The 20664-nt window shown below is 36.3% G+C and overlaps 10 protein-coding genes across 10 annotated transcripts; 7 read left to right on the top strand and 3 right to left on the bottom strand.

Annotated features, from left to right (window-relative positions):
* Positions 1 to 317: 317 nt before the first annotated feature.
* Positions 318 to 1532, top strand: GAB1 (GPI-anchor transamidase subunit GAB1; the record flags this gene model as incomplete). The annotated part of the gene is made up of 1 exon (XM_003955419.1): positions 318 to 1532. One exon carries the CDS (start codon positions 318 to 320, stop codon positions 1530 to 1532), a length of 1215 nt encoding a protein of 404 aa, XP_003955468.1.
* Positions 1533 to 1695: 163 nt separating this feature from the next.
* Positions 1696 to 2022, top strand: SMX3 (mRNA splicing protein SMX3; the record flags this gene model as incomplete). The annotated part of the gene is made up of 2 exons (XM_003955418.1): positions 1696 to 1704; positions 1786 to 2022. The coding sequence occupies 2 exons, from the start codon at positions 1696 to 1698 to the stop codon at positions 2020 to 2022; spliced, it is 246 nt and encodes an 81-aa protein (XP_003955467.1).
* A 263-nt stretch (positions 2023 to 2285) lies between these two features.
* DPM1 (dolichyl-phosphate beta-D-mannosyltransferase) lies at positions 2286 to 3086 on the top strand (the record flags this gene model as incomplete). Its single annotated transcript, XM_003955417.1, has 1 exon — positions 2286 to 3086. One exon carries the CDS (start codon positions 2286 to 2288, stop codon positions 3084 to 3086), a length of 801 nt encoding a protein of 266 aa, XP_003955466.1.
* A 464-nt stretch (positions 3087 to 3550) lies between these two features.
* Positions 3551 to 8140, top strand: GDB1 (bifunctional 4-alpha-glucanotransferase/amylo-alpha-1,6-glucosidase; the record flags this gene model as incomplete). The annotated part of the gene is made up of 1 exon (XM_003955416.1): positions 3551 to 8140. One exon carries the CDS (start codon positions 3551 to 3553, stop codon positions 8138 to 8140), a length of 4590 nt encoding a protein of 1529 aa, XP_003955465.1.
* A 535-nt stretch (positions 8141 to 8675) lies between these two features.
* ATG13 (serine/threonine protein kinase regulatory subunit ATG13) lies at positions 8676 to 10757 on the top strand (the record flags this gene model as incomplete). The annotated part of the gene is made up of 1 exon (XM_003955415.1): positions 8676 to 10757. The coding sequence occupies one exon, from the start codon at positions 8676 to 8678 to the stop codon at positions 10755 to 10757; it is 2082 nt and encodes a 693-aa protein (XP_003955464.1).
* Positions 10758 to 10875: 118 nt separating this feature from the next.
* Positions 10876 to 12126, bottom strand: PZF1 (Pzf1p; the record flags this gene model as incomplete). The annotated part of the gene is made up of 1 exon (XM_003955414.1): positions 10876 to 12126. The coding sequence occupies one exon, from the start codon at positions 12124 to 12126 to the stop codon at positions 10876 to 10878; it is 1251 nt and encodes a 416-aa protein (XP_003955463.1).
* An 818-nt stretch (positions 12127 to 12944) lies between these two features.
* On the top strand, positions 12945 to 13535 carry RPO26 (DNA-directed RNA polymerase core subunit RPO26; the record flags this gene model as incomplete). The annotated part of the gene is made up of 2 exons (XM_003955413.1): positions 12945 to 12964; positions 13055 to 13535. The coding sequence occupies 2 exons, from the start codon at positions 12945 to 12947 to the stop codon at positions 13533 to 13535; spliced, it is 501 nt and encodes a 166-aa protein (XP_003955462.1).
* A 62-nt stretch (positions 13536 to 13597) lies between these two features.
* MLC2 (Mlc2p) lies at positions 13598 to 14080 on the bottom strand (the record flags this gene model as incomplete). The annotated part of the gene is made up of 1 exon (XM_003955412.1): positions 13598 to 14080. One exon carries the CDS (start codon positions 14078 to 14080, stop codon positions 13598 to 13600), a length of 483 nt encoding a protein of 160 aa, XP_003955461.1.
* A 181-nt stretch (positions 14081 to 14261) lies between these two features.
* On the top strand, positions 14262 to 18524 carry SKI3 (SKI complex subunit tetratricopeptide repeat protein SKI3; the record flags this gene model as incomplete). The annotated part of the gene is made up of 1 exon (XM_003955411.1): positions 14262 to 18524. The coding sequence occupies one exon, from the start codon at positions 14262 to 14264 to the stop codon at positions 18522 to 18524; it is 4263 nt and encodes a 1420-aa protein (XP_003955460.1).
* Positions 18525 to 18603: 79 nt separating this feature from the next.
* RPC82 (DNA-directed RNA polymerase III subunit C82) lies at positions 18604 to 20571 on the bottom strand (the record flags this gene model as incomplete). The annotated part of the gene is made up of 1 exon (XM_003955410.1): positions 18604 to 20571. The coding sequence occupies one exon, from the start codon at positions 20569 to 20571 to the stop codon at positions 18604 to 18606; it is 1968 nt and encodes a 655-aa protein (XP_003955459.1).
* Between the last annotated feature and the right edge of the window lie 93 nt (positions 20572 to 20664).

The following is a 20664-nucleotide window of genomic DNA, read 5'->3' as shown; positions in this document are numbered from 1 at the left end:
GGGAGGCTTGAGGTAACCTGAAGACTAGATAATATGTTCAATTGACATTGTAATATATAAAATCAGCGATAAAAGTAGGCTTGAAGAGAGTAGAAAGACTCCTAGTAATCAATTCTTCTTGAAGAACGCTGGCTCTCAGCCAAAGTGCCGCCAGTCCATCGTAGGCTTGACATATATGTATATGCAGGCTTCTATCTCGTACGTGTCTAGCCTCTATAGTCATCCGCGTAATGACATTATTCTTTTCATTTAACAGTGGGAAAATTTTAGACTGTTTGTATTCATTACTTACATGGCAAGAAAATATAGCGTTAACCATGAGCTTGATCCTGCATTTAACATCGCTCATAGCACTTACAGTAGTGTCTAGGCTCCTGCCGATGTACTGGTTCCCATCTTTGACCACTGCTATAGACCATTCTGTGGAATTCTCGACACCAATAACATCTTATCGCTCATTGAAAGAAGGTCTATTCTTATTGAATAGTTTACAATGGAAAAACGTGTACAATGGCGGTGTAGTACATCATCCAATCCTCCTATTAAAACTCGTCAATTTGTTTCAATGTGATACTACTCTATACTTCATTGTGGAGTGTTTGATTACTATACAATTTTACTTCTTGACAAGAATTTTATTAGAGAAAGTACCCAAATTAAAGGAACAATTACCTGTATGGGTACCAAGTCTCATGTATTGTATCAATCCAATTTCAATTTTAAGTTTTATTAGCAAGTCTACAATTATCTTTTCTAATGCTACATTACTCAGTACATTGTTACTAGCTTTACATCACAACATCATAGGTTGCTCTATAATGCTAAGTTTGGCGTCGTATCTGTCATTATATCCTACATTGCTCATCATTCCAATTCTAACTTTCTTCAAAGCATCGAAGAACAAGGTCAAATTCGTCCTCATTACTTTGATCAACTTACAGGTCCTAATGATCATCAGTTTTAAATTAAATGGCAATAATTGGAATTTTATTAATGGTACATACACAATAAATTTAAATTTCGAGAAGAATTATCCAAATTTGGGTCTGTGGTGGTATTTCTTCATTGAGATGTTCATGGAGTTCGTACCTTTTTACAAATCTGTCTTCAATTTATTCCTTGCCTCCTTTATCGTCCCCATCACGTTGCGTTTCACTTCCACAAGTTTCGATCATTTCAAGACTTACGCATTCATCTTATGTCTAGGTTGGATGAATTTGACTAAACCTTACCCTGTAATGGGCGATACTGGTTTTTGGATCACTTGCGTCCTATATTTCCTACCTTTATCGAACTATGGGAACTACTTTATAATCTCCATCCTTCTACTAATCCATTCCATCATCTTATCCCCAATTTTCTACTACTTATGGATCGAATTAGGTTCAGGAAATAGTAATTTTTTCTACGCTATCTCGTTAGTTTACAATTTGGCCCTTGGATCAATAATCACGGACCTTGTATGGGGAATGTTAAGATTCGAATACGATGATGGCGTGCCAAATTACGATCTAAAGCTAACACAAATATAAGCGTCCATGCATTCTATCATATGTAACCGTATGCACATGTTTATATAGCTCATCGATTGATATATTGGAAAGCGAAAAAAAAAATAAACATAATATAAGCATTATATTTTCACCAACTGAGACAACATATCCAGAACACATATTCAGCCTCCACCACTCTACCATGTCAGAAGTATGTTAGCCCAGCACCGCCTGGTCATTGAATGAATCGTCACATCTTTGCTTTATTCTTTTACTAACACATGATTCGCAGTTCGCACCAATAAATCCTAAACCATTCCTCAGGGACCTAGTAAACAAGAAAATTGTCGTTACATTGAAATTCAATAACACAAAATACAGGGGCACGCTCGTATCTACCGATAACTACTTCAATATACAACTATCAGAAGCTGAAGAATTTGTCAGCAACAAGTCCAAGGGCACGATCGGCGACATTTTCATCAGATGTAACAACGTACTATATATAGGTGAGGACCAACAACAGTAAATACGGACCCATATATTCCCAGCATCCCCATATATAACAATAAAACCCAAATCATCTTATATATCAATGTCTCACTGTAATTTATCACGATGATTGCTATTTTTTTTGCAAAAATCGAGGAAAAAGCCTTTGACGTGTAAACAACGACCACTATATATATACCTTATAAATTACAGAAGGAAATTCCGAAATTAGAAACACGTAGTATCGTTCCGGTCAAGTGTTAAGAGTCTCATCCAGAATCTATCGCCTCCATCCAAGCTATGTCTGTCACCCAATCCGTTATTGTTCCTGCTTACAAGGAAAAATTGAATATCAAACCATTAACCACTAGATTATTTGCTGCATTGGGCAACGAAGGGTCCAAGTCAACAGAATTGATCTTCGTCGACGATAACTCTCAAGATGGATCAGTAGAGGAAGTGGAAAGTCTTCAAAAGCAAGGTTACAACGTTAAGATTATCGTCAGAACCGCTGAACGTGGTCTCTCGTCCGCTGTCTTAAGAGGTTTCTACGACGCTCAAGGTGATTATGTCATCTGTATGGATGCCGATTTACAACATCCTCCAGAAAGTGTACCACGTCTTTTCGACTCCTTGAGGGAAAACCCTTTTGTTATCGGTACTAGATATGCTCCAGGTGTCGGTATTGACAAGGACTGGCCATTATACAGAAGAGTTATTTCTTCCACCGCTAGAATGATGGCCAGACCATTGACCGTGGCCTCTGACCCAATGAGTGGTTTCTTCGGTTTGCAAAAGAAATACTTGCTCGAGGCTAAAGAAGATGATATTAACAAAGAAGGTTTCAAAATCGCTTTGGAATTACTAGCTAAATTACCATTACCAAATAATGGGGAAAAGATCGGCGAAGTACCATTCTCATTTGGTGTCAGAACCGAAGGTGAATCCAAATTATCCGGAAAAGTCATGATCCAATATTTACAACAATTGAAAGAATTATACGTCTACAAATTCGGTGCTAACAATTTGATTCTCTTCCTTTTATTTGGTTTTGTGCTAGTTACTTACGTCGCCCACCAATTCTACTCCTTAGTCTTCTAGATATACAGTGTCTATGTATACCACGTACTTATATAATTTTGACATAACGACGAAGTTTTTCCTCCTTTTGACATCAGACCAAGTAGAAATATCCTTGCAAATCCCTTCCCTTGGTGGATCTTCAAGTACAGTGCACAGGAAGGAACAATGTTCTCCGGAGCTACAACAACTTGACTTACCTTCAAGCCCAGCATTAAGCAACCCTATGAATTCCTGCTCACTGTCTGGTTAGATTATATAACTATAGAGTTACCAACTCCGCTACTTTCGACCGAATAAGGAAATTATTACTGTTTTCCGGCATTCAGTATTTCCTATTCAGGAAACCGAATAGCGAAACAAAGGGTCAATCAATTTAATCCTCGAGGAAAGGAATATAAATATGGAGTTTTTATAAAAGCTTTAATGTGTTTTCTTCACTCTTGACATGAAAGTTAAGATCACACACGAAAAAGGGTTCGACCATGACTTTGAATAGAACTTTACTTTTACGTTTGAATGATGATGGTGAGCCGATAACGAGTTCTTCCTATGGTAAAGGTGTGTTGACTTTGCCCTCTTTACCCCTACCGGATTCAGCTCATGCTGGAACACCATTATATACTGTTAGATTGCTAATTGCTGCTGGATCTCCCATATCGAGAGATGGTCTGGTTTGGACTAATTGTCCCCCTGACTCGAACACTGAATTTCAAAGGGATAAGTTCTACAAGAAAATTATCCATACAAGTTTCCATAGAGACGATCAAATTGCCTTAGATATCTATAGACCTGGACCTTATTGTTTCTATCTATCGTTTAGAAATGCAAAGGACGAATTGGAGACTACGAGGAAGTTCTATTTTGTAGCATTGCCTATCTTGAAGATTAATGGTAATTTCCTACAATTGAACTCAATTGCTATGCAAAGTGTCGTTTCTAAATGGCTGGGAAGATCTGTCACTGATGACTGGGACAAAATCTTCCAAAAGATTGCGTCTAAGAAATATAATATGATCCATTTTACTCCGTTACAATATCGTGGTGAAAGTGATTCTCCTTATTCAATATATGATCAAATGTCATTTGATCCTAATTTCTTTGATTCCACCGATGATGTCAAGAAGATGGTAGAACATTTACACAAGGACTACAACATCTTGTCATTGACAGATATTGTATTTAATCATACAGCCAATAATTCAGAATGGCTACTAGATCACCCTGACTCCGGTTATAATCAATCCACAGCTCCACATCTTACTCCAGCCATTGAATTGGATGAATCTCTTCTAGAATTTAGCCATAATTTGAAAAGTTATGGCTATCCCACACACTTAAACTCAGAAGATGATCTTTTCAAAATTATGGACGGTATTAAAGTTCATGTCCTAGGTGCACTAAAGCTATGGGAATTTTATGCTATAAATGTGAAGGAATTTCTATTGGAAATAAGGTCACATTGGGATAGCGTAAAAACTGATGAAGAATTTCAAAAAATCGAGGATGCAGATAATATAACGAATATGGCTAAATTCATTTGCCAGTATGCAACGGACGATACAAAACTATATGCTATTTCTAAAAGAAACAATAATTCAAAAATTTCTATTGAAAAATTAATCAAAATTTTGAAAACAAATTATGGCAACAAATATAATGAAACGAAGTGCAATAAAATATTAGATGAAATTAATTTACCATTGTATCGTTCTTATGATGATGATGTCAACGAAATTCTAGAACAATTATTCAATCGTATCAAATATTTAAGGTTAGATGACAATGGTCCGAAACAAGGTGAAATTACTGATAAGAAACCTTTATTTGAGCCATATTTTACAAGATTCACTGGAAGAGATGGTAAAAAATACGCTCTGGCAAATAATGGCTGGATATGGGATGGTAATCCATTGGTTGACTTTGCATCTTCGACTTCAAAGGCATACTTACGTAGAGAGGTAATTGTATGGGGTGATTGTGTGAAGTTACGTTACGGTAATGGTCCAGAGGATTCACCTTATCTATGGGAAAGAATGTCCAAGTATATTGAAATAAATGCGAAGATATTTGATGGTTTTAGAATTGATAATTGTCATTCAACCCCATTGCATGTCGGTGAGTACTTCTTAGATCTAGCTAGGAAATTTAACCCTAATTTATATGTAGTGGCAGAATTGTTTTCTGGCTCTGAATCTTTGGACTGTTTGTTTGTAGAAAGATTAGGTATTTCCTCCCTAATCAGGGAGGCAATGCAATGCTGGTCAGAGGAAGAGCTTTCAAGATTAGTTCATAGACATGGTGGAAGACCGATCGGTTCTTACAGGTTTGTCCCAATGCACGATTTTCCATTTCCAGCTGATATTAATGTGGATGAAGAGTATTGTTCTTACGACCCTAATGACAACTCGATGAAATGTGTTTCTGAAATTATGATCCCAAAAATATTAACCGCTACCCCTCCGCACGCCCTATTTATGGATTGTACTCATGATAACGAAATGCCATATCAAAAAAGAACTGTTGAAGATACTTTACCAAACGCCGCATTGGTCGCATTATGCTCATCTGCCATTGGATCAGTATATGGTTACGACGAAATATTCCCATATCTATTGGATCTTGTTAAGGAATCAAGAGTATACGAATTTAAGGAATGTGACGGCATTGGTAAAGTCAAGTCTTTGCTTAATGAGATTAGAGAAAATATAAGTATGAAATCAAATGATATTGAAGACTCAGAAATGCATGTGCACCATGAGGGGCAATATATTACTTTCCACCGTACTGATGTAAAGACAGGTTCTGGTTGGTATTTAATTGCAAGAATGAAATTTCATGAAAATGAGGCTGAGCAAGTATTACCTCCTGTCATTTTAAACCAATCTAAGTGTGAGCTCAAATTTTCCTACAGTCTAGAGAAAATTGGATCAGTTGAAGAAACCCAGGATACTCAAAAGATTAAAGGTATTCCAACAAAATTGAGGAAATTAGAAGGCTTCGACATCAAGTATGAAGAGAAGAGTGAAACATCCACAATTATTATTCCAGAGGATTTCCCAACAGGTTCTATTGCAATATTTCAGACTCAGCAGAATGGTATAGACTCCGCACTGGATCACTATATTAGATCTGGTGCATTGAAAGCAACAAAAAATTTAACTCTTGAATCGTTGAATTATATCTTATTCCGTTCTGAGAGTGAAGAACTAGATTCAAGTAATGGCAAGGTGGGCGCTTATGACATACCTGACTTTGGAAAGTTAGTTTACTGTGGTCTTCAGGGTTGGGTATCAGTTTTACAGGGAATCATGTTTTACAATGACCTTGCTCATCCATTGAGCAATAACTTACGTGCAGGTACTTGGGCTCTTGATTATGTTGTAAATAGATTAGATTCTTACAAAAACGAACCAGGTGTTACAGAGGTTCAAAACTGGCTACGTTCCAGGTTTGAAAGAGTCGAAAAACTACCAAGTTATCTAAGACCAAGTTATTTTGCCTTAATTGTTGGTATTTTATATGGCTGTTGCCGTTTACGTGCTATGCAGCTAATGCCACATAATATAGGGAAAGCTACAGTATTTGTCCAAAGTTTAGCCATGACTTCAATTCAAATGATTTCCACACTTAACTCAACATCTATTTTGCCAGACAAAAATATTCCAGCTATGGCAGCAGGTTTACCACATTTCAGTACTAATTATATGAGATGTTGGGGTAGAGATGTTTTTATTGCATTCCGTGGTCTACTTCTTACGACAGGCCGGTTTGACATTGCTAAACAACATATTTTAGCTTTTGCCAAAACTTTAAAGCACGGCCTAATCCCCAACTTACTAGACGCAGGTAGAAATCCAAGGTACAATGCACGCGATGCTGCATGGTTTTTTGTGCAAGCAATTCAAGATTATATCCATATTGTACCAAACGGAGAAGATATCTTAAAAGAAAGTGTTACAAGAAGATTCCCATTGGACGATACTTATGTCACGCATGATGATCCCAGAGCATTCAGTTGCTCCACTACTATCGAAGATATTATCTATGAAATTTTGAGCAGACACGCAAAGGGGATCGCATACAGGGAAGCTAATGCCGGCCCAAATTTAGATCGTGTTATGAAAAGCGAAGGGTTCAATGTTGAAGTGCATGTTGACTGGTCGACTGGTCTAATACATGGTGGCTCACAATCCAACTGTGGTACTTGGATGGATAAAATGGGTGAAAGCGAGAAAGCCGGATCCGTAGGTGTCCCAGGCACCCCAAGAGATGGGGCTGCTATCGAAATAAACGGGTTACTGAAAAGTTGCCTAAGATTTGTTCTAGAACTGAATTCTAAAAACTTATTTAAATACACTGAAGTGACCAAGAATGATAATGGTAAGATAACTTTTGAAAGCTGGAATAAACTATTGCAAGAGAATTTCGAGAAGAAGTTTTATATTCCGTTAGACCCAAAAGATGACCCTCTGTATGATGTTGATTGTAACATAGTCAATAGAAGAGGTATTTACAGAGATTTGTATAAATCTGGTAAACCATATGAAGATTATCAATTCAGAGCAAATTTTGCCATTGCAATGACAGTGGCTCCAGAATTGTTTACACCAAAGTATGCTGCCGCAACGTTGAACCTAGCAGATAAAGTGTTAAGAGGGCCTGTCGGTATGCGTACATTGGATCCGAGCGACTACAATTACCGTCCTTATTACATTAACAGTGAAGATTCTGATGATTTTGCTACTTCGAAAGGTAGAAATTACCACCAGGGTCCTGAATGGGTCTGGTGTACTGGCTATTTCTTGAGGGCGTACCTCCATTTCAACTTCCTGACTGATCCTCGTTGCTCAAATGACGAAAAACGCAGGCCTTCCTCATTTTTATATCAACAACTATATCAAAGACTTGATAAACATAGAGACTGGATAGCAACTAGCCCATGGGCAGGCTTAACAGAGTTAACCAACAAGGACGGTGAACTGTGTAACGACTCCAGCCCGACACAAGCTTGGAGCTCTGGCTGTTTGCTTGATTTGTTTTATGATCTTTGGAGCGCCTTTGAACAAGAATGATGTGACTGAAAAGGATGAGCTCTATTTACTTACCAGCCTCAGGACACAACTATATATGTATATACATCTACAACCATATCTAATATCGAAAAATCTTCAACCATAATGGTTGCGTATCACTGTCGTTTTTTTTTATTGAGACGCGCGCCTTCTTACGTAAAGATATGAAACTCAGTGAGGTTTAAAGGGATTCTGATTAATTTACAAATACTTCATAGATTATAACGAAATCCACTTATCTGTGAGGGCACGTTTCAGACTCTAGTCGATACAGTTATTTTAGCCACATATTAGACTTTTTAGAGGAGTTTTCCGTTTTAATTCACTTAATAAGATTCGAATCAGCGTGAGGAGATTTTTTTACTATACCGAATCACTAAAACCCCACTTATAGTCTTCGCCTCCCAAAAAAACCCTAGCATAAATTATATTAGCCAGTGAACTCAACTGATATAAGGAACTTGTAATACATTTCAGATACACTATTACTTTCCCTTTAGCATTCATCTATACATGAGAAACAAGCCAGTACAAAATGCCTACTAGTTCGAGTGATTGTGATATTCTAAAAATAATTGACAATTTCTTTCTTAAATCCACTTTATTAATTTGCTCTTCTGTATCTTCAAACGTATTGCAGGATTCACCAAAGATTAGCGATGAATGGTTTAGGTCAGATGAGTCATCAACTTACTTTCTTCCAGATTTGATAAATAACTGGCTACATTTCGATGGAGGCAAAGTCTTAGCCCCATTGGTCGTGGAAACATTCCTCGATTTACGAGGACTACCTGCTAGTTACATAGTGCGACTAAAAGATAATGATGAAAATTTATGGAACGTCTGCAAGGGGAGTAAGAAAACAGAAATAATGTTAGAACGTTGGTTAATAGAGCTAGATAACTCATCGACAACTTTTCAGTCATGCCAAGTTGAAGATGATGAGGAACATAATATACAGCGACAATTGGTGCTCTTACTACGTTACATCTATACACTTATTCATATTCTTCCAGTGCATGAGCTTTGCGCCTCTATTAATGCTCAGCTCAACTCACAAACAAACATTTCTAGACCAATGCCTAGTGTGGGAACTAGAATAGTGGATGGCTCTAAACCAATCCTTTCGAAAGGGAGAATTGGTCTCAGCAAACCAATAATAAACTCCTATTCAAACGTACTTAACGAATCAAACATACCTTCTCATTTAGACCAAAAGAAGATAACTCCAGTCTGGACTGAATACGGTCTTTTAAGGGTGTCAATATCCTATAGAAAAGATTGTAAATTTGAAATTGAAGACACAGAAAGTAATACAATAATTTCTGCTCCTACTAATAGAAAATCGATTTCACTTTCTCCAAAAGCACGACCTAATTTAGGATTTTCATCCACTGAAAGTAACCATCAATTCCTGCAGAAACATCCAATGTCAATATCGAGACAAGCTCAGCCATTTAAGATTGGTTCTGTCAATAGTGTCTTACAAAGTACCAGTCAAGTTCCAAGCCGTAATCCATCAACATCATCCGTCCTTGGGACTTTATATCCCAGAAAGTCAAGCATATCATCGAATTATGGTCCAATGACTAAGCCATCAGTAGAAGGTACGAGTGTAGATAGTAATAGCTCAAGATTTTTAACTTCGTATGGTACTTTGCGCAGACAGTCAAGCATCAATAGAATGAACGATAATAAGTCCAATATCAAAAGCAATCAATTATTAGAAGAATCAAATGATGACCTTTTAAATTTTGTGAAACTAATAGATGAAAAACCAGAAATTACATTCAAGAGAGATAGAGATGCAAGTAATAATACTAATAGCTTGAATAATGAAATGATTTCGAATTCAATTCTCAAGTTTCAAAATTTGAAACCCAGTAATGATTTGCTGAGCGAAGATTTGTCCCAAAGTGTTACATTAGATACATCAAAGCATGGCATATCCCAAACTCAAGCTATTCCAATTGTCAATTCGACACAAAAGCGTAGATCGCGCTCTCGTTCTCAATCGCATTCGCATTCTCCCACTATTTCATTTTCTTCCCCACCCTTATATCCTTCTATTAATTCAAAGCTGTATGCCAACGAACAAACTACAGTGGAAGCCTCCAACAGTGGATCCAGTAGTAGAAGAAATTCAACTGAAAGGTCAGCTATGCACTTCATGCCTCCCATCCTGGCTGGCCAAACATACTCTTATACAGTGAACAACCATAATGGCGCAGAAGACATTATACATGAAAATGAAGAACATGAGGCTAAATTAGCAGAGGAAAACAGTGACTTAGATGAATCATTAGCTAATTTTCAATCATCTTCATGGAAAGCCTCGCCAAGATCTTTTGAAAACATATCGAGGTCTTTCCCTGCTAATAAGATTCAACCTTATGGACAATCTTACAATTATTCAAAACCCACGGCAATGTCGATTCCGGCGCATGCTGAATTGCATAAACCTAGTGTACAATCTACTGATCTATTAATTGACGAAGCTAACAAGAGTACGAGCCCTGTTGATGATGATAATAGTCAAAAGAATCGTAAGGATCAAAGAGAAAGCGATGATGATGAGCTAGTATTTTTCATGAGTAATATGAGCCTATCAAAGTGACGTACGAGCCTGAATATACTCCCTTTATAAAAGCTTTTCGATATTATTTTTTTTCGTTTTTCTCTTAGAAGAGTATAAAAAATTTAGAATATATAAATGTCTAAAATGATTAATTTTTTTATTCTGTGACTTCCTTCTGAACTTCCTCCCGAGCTTCTTTCTTTTCTTCCAATAATTTCAGCTTCAGCTGATGAATTTTATGTTTTTCAATATGAAGATCGTAACGCTCTTGTGTTTTGAATGTTCTATAGCATTTATTAAATGGACATGTAAGTTTTCTTCCGACTGTATTTAGCAAAAGTTTCATGGAAGAATTTTCATTCAAAAACTTGTTCAGTTTAATTTCTTGTTCGATTTCTTCCAAATGAGTATTTCCTTCATTAAGACGATCGGAAAAATCATCAATATAATCTTCTTTGGCCTCTTTCAATTCAGGTAGAGTTATAGCGGGATGATAAGTTAGCTCTACAGGTAAATCCAAACCGGGATGCACGTCAGAGAAGTGGGATATTAAATCAGACTTTTTTTGAAAAGAGCCGTCAACGCAATGTTTGCACTTCCAATTTCTGGAAACTAACGAATCGTCATGGATTTTCATATGCATTTGTAGACCACTTTCACCAACTACAAATTTTTGGCAAACGGGACATTGTAATTTTGGATGATCATTCTTAATATGTAAGGTCAATTGAGTCCATGTTCTAAAACTTTGTAGACAGCCAGAAAATGAACAAGAATATGGGTTCTCAACGTTTGGATTATGATGCTTTTGTATATGACTATTCAACCTGTAAGGTCGCTGGAAATGTTTCCCACAATGCTTACAAGCCAGTTTTTTCTCATGCAGTGATAAAATATGTGATCTTAACTGTGGGTGTTTGTGGAAGCTTTCATCACAATCTTTGTAAGGGCAGTGAAAGGATTTGGTATGTGTGATTTCATGTCTTTTCAACTGCTGCCTTGTTGTAGTGCCTTTATTACAATATTTACAATGAAATGGTTTATCCTTGTCATTTAAATGTGAAATTAAGTGTCTTTCTAAATGCGTTTTCCTTGCAAATGATTTTGTACATTCGTTACATTTGAATGATTTAATTCCATGATGGATGGTTTGTTGATGTTCCGTCAGTAACGAAGGCCTCGTAAATGCTTTAGCGCAACCATCGTAATCACATAGATAGTTTTTGGGCCTGCTGCTAGAGGTAGTGCTTGTGCTACCTACTGAAGAAGACCGTGAACGTCTTGGTGTCAACGAGGATGCCGATGGCACGGTAGTTCTAATTGGTACTTCCCACGAATTCAACTCATTCTTTAACTCGTGTCCACTATCATGATCACTTTCATAGATATATTCTTCATCTGAGGACATATTTAGACTTCCCCCTATTTACTAAACGGAGAGTGGAGCACGAAAACTGAGGTACTCTTTTAGAAATGCTCATCTCTTGGCATTCTTTTTTTTCAAATTTCGATGGATTATCACTTAAAGTCTTCGAGAGATGTCGATAAAAAAAATAAAAAGCCCTAATTTACCAAGGATAGGGTTCCATCACGTGATATTCTGTAATCGTTGGAGGAAAAAAAAAGCAGAAATTTTTGATGTCAGCGGCTGGGAAGTCCAAATTAACAACTTTTATGAGACGAAAGAACAGTCTAGAATGGTTGAACTGGTGGAGTGATAGGTGCAATATATTGTCTGGTAGTGTGTTGTATGTTAGTGCAGTGAGAGCTGGGTGGGGCGCGCGGTGTTAAAAGTCGTGGAAAGTACTGCGTGTAAGGTATGCTTTGATTATAGTAAGCGAGTGCCGAGGACTGATACTATGGAGCTGATTTTAGTATACTGGTTAGTTCTTCACACTGGATGTGTGCACACATTCTTTCTTAACAAGTTGTAGTTGTGCTGTGTCGTTCATTAGATTGGAAAATCATATTAGAGAATCTTTTCTTTAGCCGCTGGAAAGAAAGAGAAAAACGCTTCGCGTAGGGTTCGAATTGAAGACTGATAAGCCCTAATTTCGCGCCCTCATCTCGTCCTTACTGAAAAAAAAAATTTTCTGCTATGAACAATTTCAATAGCAAATTAGCTATTAAATTCTGATGTTTAATTACATTGGTCAGGCTCTTTGATACTTCCCTTACGTTACACATCCTCACCCCCCCAGTTCTGCATACACACATATATAAGCCATGTCTGACTACGAAGAAGCGTATGTTTAGCTACTTTTTTCTAACCTATAGTTCGACAATTCAAATAACTAACATTTTTTATTCGATTTTTTAATTGATTTAACTTACAGTTTCAATGAAGGTAATGAACATTTTGAAGATTTTGAAGTGGAGCACTTTTCTGATGAAGAGAATTTTGATGACAATGAAGCCATAAATAATAACAACAATAATAATAATAATGAAAATAATAATGCCACAGTGGATGGTGGCTTAAAAGATGAAAATGGGAATACAATCATTACAAGTGGATTCAACGACGAATACCAATCTACTAGAAAGAAGACTTTGAAAGAAAAAGCTATTGCCAAAGAAGACAGAACCACCACACCATACATGACAAAATATGAAAGAGCAAGAATCCTAGGTACTAGAGCTCTACAGATTTCTATGAACGCACCTGTTTTTGTAGATTTAGAAGGCGAAACAGATCCTCTAAGGATTGCCATGAAAGAATTAGCTGAAAAGAAAATCCCACTAGTCATCAGAAGATATTTACCAGATGGTTCTTTTGAAGATTGGAGTGTTGAAGAATTAATTGTTGATTTATGAATCTTGATTTATGAATCACTGTTAATTGTATATGTATAACTATATGTAAACTGAATATCTAATTATTGATCAATTATTGTATCTAAAAATTGATTACTTTTGAAGACTTTTTTCCCAGAGGATTGTTGATTAGAACTATGATTTTTCAAAATCTTGGCAAATTCAACTTCTGGATTCTCAAATCCTGCTTCTTTCAGACTTTCTACTAGGTCCTTCACTAATATAGTCTTGTTTTCATCCGAGACAATATTGAAGCACTCGATCAATTCCTCTTCCTCTGGAAATTCTCCTGTAAGGTCTGCCATTAAGGAAAGATATTCGGGAAACGAAATACCATTCACTCCTCTCTTACCATTAGGCCTACTCAACATAGCATTTAGTTCATCTTCCGCTGGATTCCTACCTATGCTCTGTAAAATCTTCTTCAGATCGCCCTCACTTATATAACCGTCACCATCATCATCAATCATTTGAAATGCATCCTTCAGCTTCTGAATAAAATTCTGCGTCAATTGGTTAAACGTCACTGACGTATTCCTCTCCATTATTACTATATAGTAAGTAACTTTCCTTAGTAATCCTCTATATTCGAGATAGTATCAATCTTTTTCAATTTAATAAATAGTGAGAAAAAAATAGCTAGATATTGAAAACCCACACTGAAAAGCCAATAAGGATAGATATTTTAGTTTATCCTACAGCAAGGATCAGAATATTAAAACACATATGGCCGACGTCAAGCAGTTGCTAAAGGAGGCTAAACAAGAATTGGCAAGAGCCGACTATGAAGAAGCCATTTCTATTTCGAAAGAAGTCTTGAAGCTGGATAAGAATAACTATTTTGCATATGTGTTTCTGGGAAAATCCTATGCTTCTTTGACAGAAAATGATATTAATCATAACCTAACGAATGCAGTGAACAATTATAAGTCAGCGACACAGTTGGTTCCAGAGAACCTTCTGGCATGGAAAGGCCTGTTTCTTCTGTTTCAAAATCATGAGACTAGGAAACATATTCTTCCGGATATCGTGTCATTTGATGACTTTTTCCTACTGTGTAGTACGTACATGGAGGTGTTGCTTGAGCTCCAGGAGTCTCAGGTCGATCTCATAAACTTGATAAAGAACATGAAGCTACATTTCACAGGCAATGATGACTTTTCAGAATCTTATTATAAATCTTTCCGAACTGGTACATTACTGTATGAACTGATGGGTAGGCATTTATTCAAAGACCCAGGTCAACCCTTACAAGAGTTAATCAAGATTCTAAGTGCAAAAGAGACATTGCAAGTATCTAAAATTTTAAGTCAAGAAAGATTGAAGCTGAGTACCAATGATCCAAATTATCAAATCAAAGTAAATTCATTAGCATGGAAAATCTACAAGGACTCTATATTAGATGATCTTTATAATCAGTTAGTGAACTTGATCGATGATGATGCCGAAAGAAAAGCCCTAGAGGGAATGTGGCTTGAATATAGAATAAAAGTATTGAAATCAATGCCAACCGATATCAAATTGCAGTATTTTGACAAAATAAGGACAATGGTTGATGAAATGGTTCTGATTGATCACGACTCTTTGATTGCATGGAAATATTATTTCGATTGGTCTGATTTCAGTGATCTAGACTCGATGGATCCTATGATTGTAATAAAATTTTTCCAGCGATTTCCTAATGAACCTTTGGCCATTTTACTGTATGCCTGGATTAACTCTAATTTTTCAAGTTATAATGTAAAAGCACTAGATATTAAACTTGATGAAGCAGATTCAAGGAATACTGATTTTGAAGAAGATGAAGATGAAGAAGAGCTTAAGGAACTGATGCAAAATGATAGGGATGATGAAGACCAATCAAAAGATAAGGGTTGGTTATCTGAGGAAGATATATTGACGACTTTGATAGAAAATATCGGCCAGACTAAAAACAGTACCTTAGCTTATCGTATCATATCTCGATACTATATTCTAAATAAAGAATATGAGGCTGCTTCCAAATATATCAAAGCTGGTATATCACTTATCTCATATAATATTAGAGATCTTGGTACAAATTTGATAAACAGTAAGAAAGAGCTGACGATCGATTTAGCCACGTGTTACACTTATGTCGAATCTCCAAAGAATCATAAGCCTGCTTTATCTTTGTTTGATAAAATCTTGTCCGAGGATCCAACAAATATTAATGCAAAAATAGGTAAAGGTATTATTGCCATTGAAAGGGAGGATTGGAACGGCGCTTATACGTTAATAACTAATATCATTGAACAAGAACCTTCAACTTCATCAAATTTAGAAATTCTTTCACAGTTGGCATGGTGTAAAGGGCACATTGGTGAGTTAGATGAGTCAGTCGAGTTATTTACAACAATTGTGAACAAAATTGAAGGGACTGATTTACGTACATTGGAATTTAAATCGAAGACCCTGTGGAGACAAGCCAAAGTTTATATTTCGAAATACTACGAGGATAAAGATGATATCAATATAAAAATTGCGTTCAAGTTACTGGTTCAAGTTATTAAATATTGTTCGGACACCTATGCAGAAGCTTACTCATTATTGGGTGATATCTATGCAAAGTTTTACAATGACAGAGGAAGAGCTTTTAAGTGTTACTATAAGGCCTTTGAGCTAGATTCTGGTGATATAGCTGCAGCAGAATATATCTGTACCATCTATACTGACTGTGGTAACTGGGCAACAGCTTCCCAGATTGCGGAAAGATTGATCAAATCGGAAAATGCCAAAACCGAATTGCGCAAGGCTAACTGGCCATACAGAGTTATGGGGATTTCATTTTTAGAGGACCAGAATGAAACTGATTCGATCGAATGGTTCCAGTCTGCATTACGTGTTGATCCAAATGATATAGAATCGTGGGTTGGTTTAGGTCAGGCCTATTTTGCATGTGGGCGTGTTGAAGCCTCTATCAAAGTTTTTGAAAAAGCTGTCGAGCTGTCTCCTGACCATAACTACGCTAAATATTTCAATTCCGTAGCGCTTGCTCAAATGGATGAGTTCGAAAGAGCAATCGATATACTAAGACATGTCTTGAAGGACGAGCCGGAAAAGGAGGTATTTAAGATGGAATTGGCGACTCAAATAGTTGATTATTCTTTTGATTTATACAATCAGGGTTATCTCATGAAAGCAATAGCAATCATTAGCGAAGCCATCGATCTGATCAAGGAATTAGTCATAGATTTGGACTGTGTCATTCAGAATGTATGGATTACACTGTCCAAAGTGCTTTATCTTTATCTATTGGTAGAATCAAAAATCGATACACTACCAGTCGAATCATTGGTAGCCATTTTTTCTGCATTTGTTTTACCTGAGGAAACTGAGGAAATAAATAATATTGATGGTGTCACCCTTGATAAGTTGCTGTCTTCCGAAAGTACGGACAATATATCTATTGCATGCGACTTTCTGATATTGGCCTCCAAATATGCAATTGCATCCCATGCAGACAACTTTCAGACTTTACCAGGTACGCTTAGATCATCTATATGGTATAATCTTGGTATTTCGGAACTGATGGCTTACTGCACTATCAAGGAATTACGCTATAAAGATGCTGCAATTATGTCTTTTAAAAAATCTATCAAATATCAATCTAATAGTCCAGAAGCTTGGATTGGGTTCGGTATAGCCACAATGGAACTGAATTATCATGTTGCCCAACATTGTTTTATTAAAGCAATGGTTTTATCACCAAAGGATGTCGAAATCTGGTTTAATCTAGCATTACTCGCTCTGCAAAATAACGATACTGTATTGGCTGGTGAAATAATGTCGAGAGCCCAAAGCATGGCCCCACAGAACTCCTCACCATGGCTGGGTATGGCATTGTTATATGAAAAGGAGGGTAAATCTACTGAAAGTGCAAACATGTTTGGGCATTCGTATATTTTGGCCAATGGTAGATCTAAGATTGTACAGCTCTTATATGCAAGTAGCGTTTTAAAAAACAGAATAGGGGGTGGTAATGAAGAAAGAGACCTCACTGCTACTGAAGAACTGAATACTATTGCTTTTGGTCTGGAGCAGTATTTCAAAAAAAATCCGAATGATCCATTCGCATTACAATGTGCTTTGTTGGTGTTGGAAAGACTTCACAACTTCAAGGTTGCTGAAAAGCTTGCTAACAGATTGACTGAGAACCTTGAGAAGAGATTCGAAAAAACTCAAAATGATGAGGAATTGTTTAATTTTGCCATTGTCAAATCTCAATTGGCAAGAATTCAATTAGGTTCCGGTGATTACGAAAATGCCGTAGAAAATGCAAATTTATCGCAGGGTTTATTGACAGATTACCAGGAAAATGGTTTGCATAGCAAGAAAGTGCTGAAGGGAATTTTATCCAACTATATTTGTCTGGGATTATCGTTTTTCTATCTTGGCAACTTCGACGAAACTCTAGTAAACTTTCAACAATTGTTGAACCTCTCAAAAGACTCCAAAAGTCTGATAATGCTTATATCGAAAGTTCTTTATGAAGTAGGCGATGAAGCTAAAGAAATAGCAATGCAGGAATTAACCGATTATGCTCTACAATACGGCTCTGATCTTTTCATCACCTTGACAATTGTTGCTATGACCATTTTAGAAAACGATGGTGATAGCATGAGGCACGTGTTGGATGAATTGAAATCAATTGGGCCTTCACATATAATTGCTGATAAACATAAAGAAGTACAACAATTGATTGAAGAGATACAGAAGAGACTAAAGATTACTTCAGACAAAACTTTAACTCAGAGAGCAGCATTCTTGTTTCCTAATAATTCCAATTCCTGGAACCATCTAGACGAAAAAATTAAACAAAAACTTTCCACAGACGGTCAAAACAAAATTACTGCTGAGCAGTTGAGTAATTCGTACTGTAAGTTAAAGGACGTTAGGAGTATCCAGAAGAGTTTATTCCTGACACCTTGGAATAAAAATGCTATATCAGCTTTAAATGGTTGTTTCTGATTAAAAATATCGACTAGTTGAATTAAATGTACAGCAAGTTTTTTTCTTTTGAGACTTATTTAGAGTTATATATGCATACCTAGTTATTGTACTTAAAGGCTTCCCAGAGGGATATCAATCTGGTAAGACGAGTGAAAGATGTTAACTGACGTTCATTAACCATTTTTAGTTGATTTAACTCGCTTGCCAATAATAATTCAGCTTCTCTGCCTTTGACATCATCTCTATTTGCTTTTGTCAATAAAGTAGAGTTCTCTTCATTTAATTTTTCTTTTTTGAAGAGTAAGTTACCCATATTCCAAGCTAGATTTTGTTTTATAAACATGTAAGAATGACTTTCTTTTGATCTGAATAAAAATACAGCCCTTGCAGCAGATCTGTCTACGGTTCTTGGCACTTCTTGGATTTCAACCACGTTATATCTAATTAAAGATGATATAGCAGCTCTGATATCTTTTTCCTTCATCAATGCAGTTGAATTGATGACTTTTTCAGAAACAAGCTTATTAGCACAGATGCAACGACGTATACGCATTGCTGATTGTCCGAGTGTTGATGCAATAATATAGTCATAAACTGATGATCTTAATGATGGCATCAATGAACTGTATGGGACGTAATAAACACCTGGCTTTGTTTCTTTCAAGAATTTCAGGCCAGAAGATACCAAAAGTTTTAAATGACTATTAATTAAACCAACGGAATGAGGGTCATCGTCGTCATAATCATCGTCCAAATCATGGTCATCACCATCTCCTATTTCTTCAGCAGCATCTAACAAATGTTTAGGTAATGCAGGGATTGCAAAACCATCTTCTGTTTTCATTTTTTTACTTGGGTTTGCATTGTTATTGACATTATTTGCCCTTTTACCAGTCTTTTTGGAAACTAAGCTTCCTCTTAGATCTACATCAGAAGGTAGATACTTTGCAATATCAATAGCATTGAAAGATAACCCTGGTGTCTTTTCTTCCAATAATTCAAGATCAGTGAACATAGCAGCAGTTTCATCCTGATCTTGTAGTAGGTCTGTGTAAGTTAATGGGTTTATCAAAGGTGGAGAGACTTGTTCAGTCATTCTCAATGCAGTTTTATAAATGATAGATGATGTTTTTCCAATTCTTGATTTGGCAAATTGTGCAAGCTGTTTTGATCTTCTTGATTTTAGAAATCTTTCTAGGTTAAAAGTTAATGGGATATTTCCAATGACCGTTTTCAAAGACGTTTCTGGATCAATAATTATTATCTTTGATAAATCATTGATAGAATTCAAAATATTTGAAAATTCACTTTTAGTTTTTGATTTGGCCTCAGTTTTCTTCTTTAATTCAGATAATGTAGAATTTCTTGGAATTAGATTATAGTTTTTTTGATATAAAATATTCCATATTTCATTGATAGGAGTGTATTGCAATTTTGAAATTGGTATCAAGAAGCCAGTTTCACAAAGTTTAACGAAGATACTTGCAGTGTGATGCTTCGAAGTATCTGAATCTGAATTTTGTAAGTAACTATCTAAGGTGATTGAACCAAAAGTTAGGATGTTCTGCACTATATGTGATGCAGATATATTTTCTGTTCCATCTGAAGGGAATAGTTGATTGATTTCTTCTATTATTAAACCAGAATAGAGTAAAAGTGATAAACCGTCTTCGTTATAATAATAATAGGTTGTCTTCTTCCCATTTAAAGCTGTCTCTTCCAGGTATCTGACACAACGTAACTGGATCAAAGAAACTAATGTAGTCTTCACAGTTTTCACATCGAAGGAGGTAGAGGATAATTTTTCACAAATTTGACGAGCACTCAATCTGCCTAATCCTATCAACACATCAATAATTTGAGCAGCTTTCTGACCCATGTGTGATTTTACTAACTCTATATACAAAAACCGTTCAGGATTCAAAGTTCTCTGTTCAATTGAAGATACGTTCATGATATCTACAGGATCTTGTTTCACTGCGGCAGAAGCCGTATCATTTGGCCTTTCACCACCATTTTGTGCATCATTTGTGTTATTGGAACTCGAAGATAGTATAGCATCCATTTTCAGTACAAAATTCACCTCCTAAAGATCTATGACAATGGAAAATGATGATCTAGCTCTCTATTGTTTTTCACAGATCAGGCTCTCTCTTTC

This window comes from Kazachstania africana, chromosome 2 (genome assembly GCF_000304475.1).
Source record: "Kazachstania africana CBS 2517 chromosome 2, complete genome".
NCBI classification, from domain to species: Eukaryota; Fungi; Ascomycota; class Saccharomycetes; order Saccharomycetales; family Saccharomycetaceae; genus Kazachstania; species Kazachstania africana.
The sequence above is the reverse complement of the archived record's forward strand: the minus strand, read 5'-3'. Positions and strand labels throughout refer to the sequence as shown.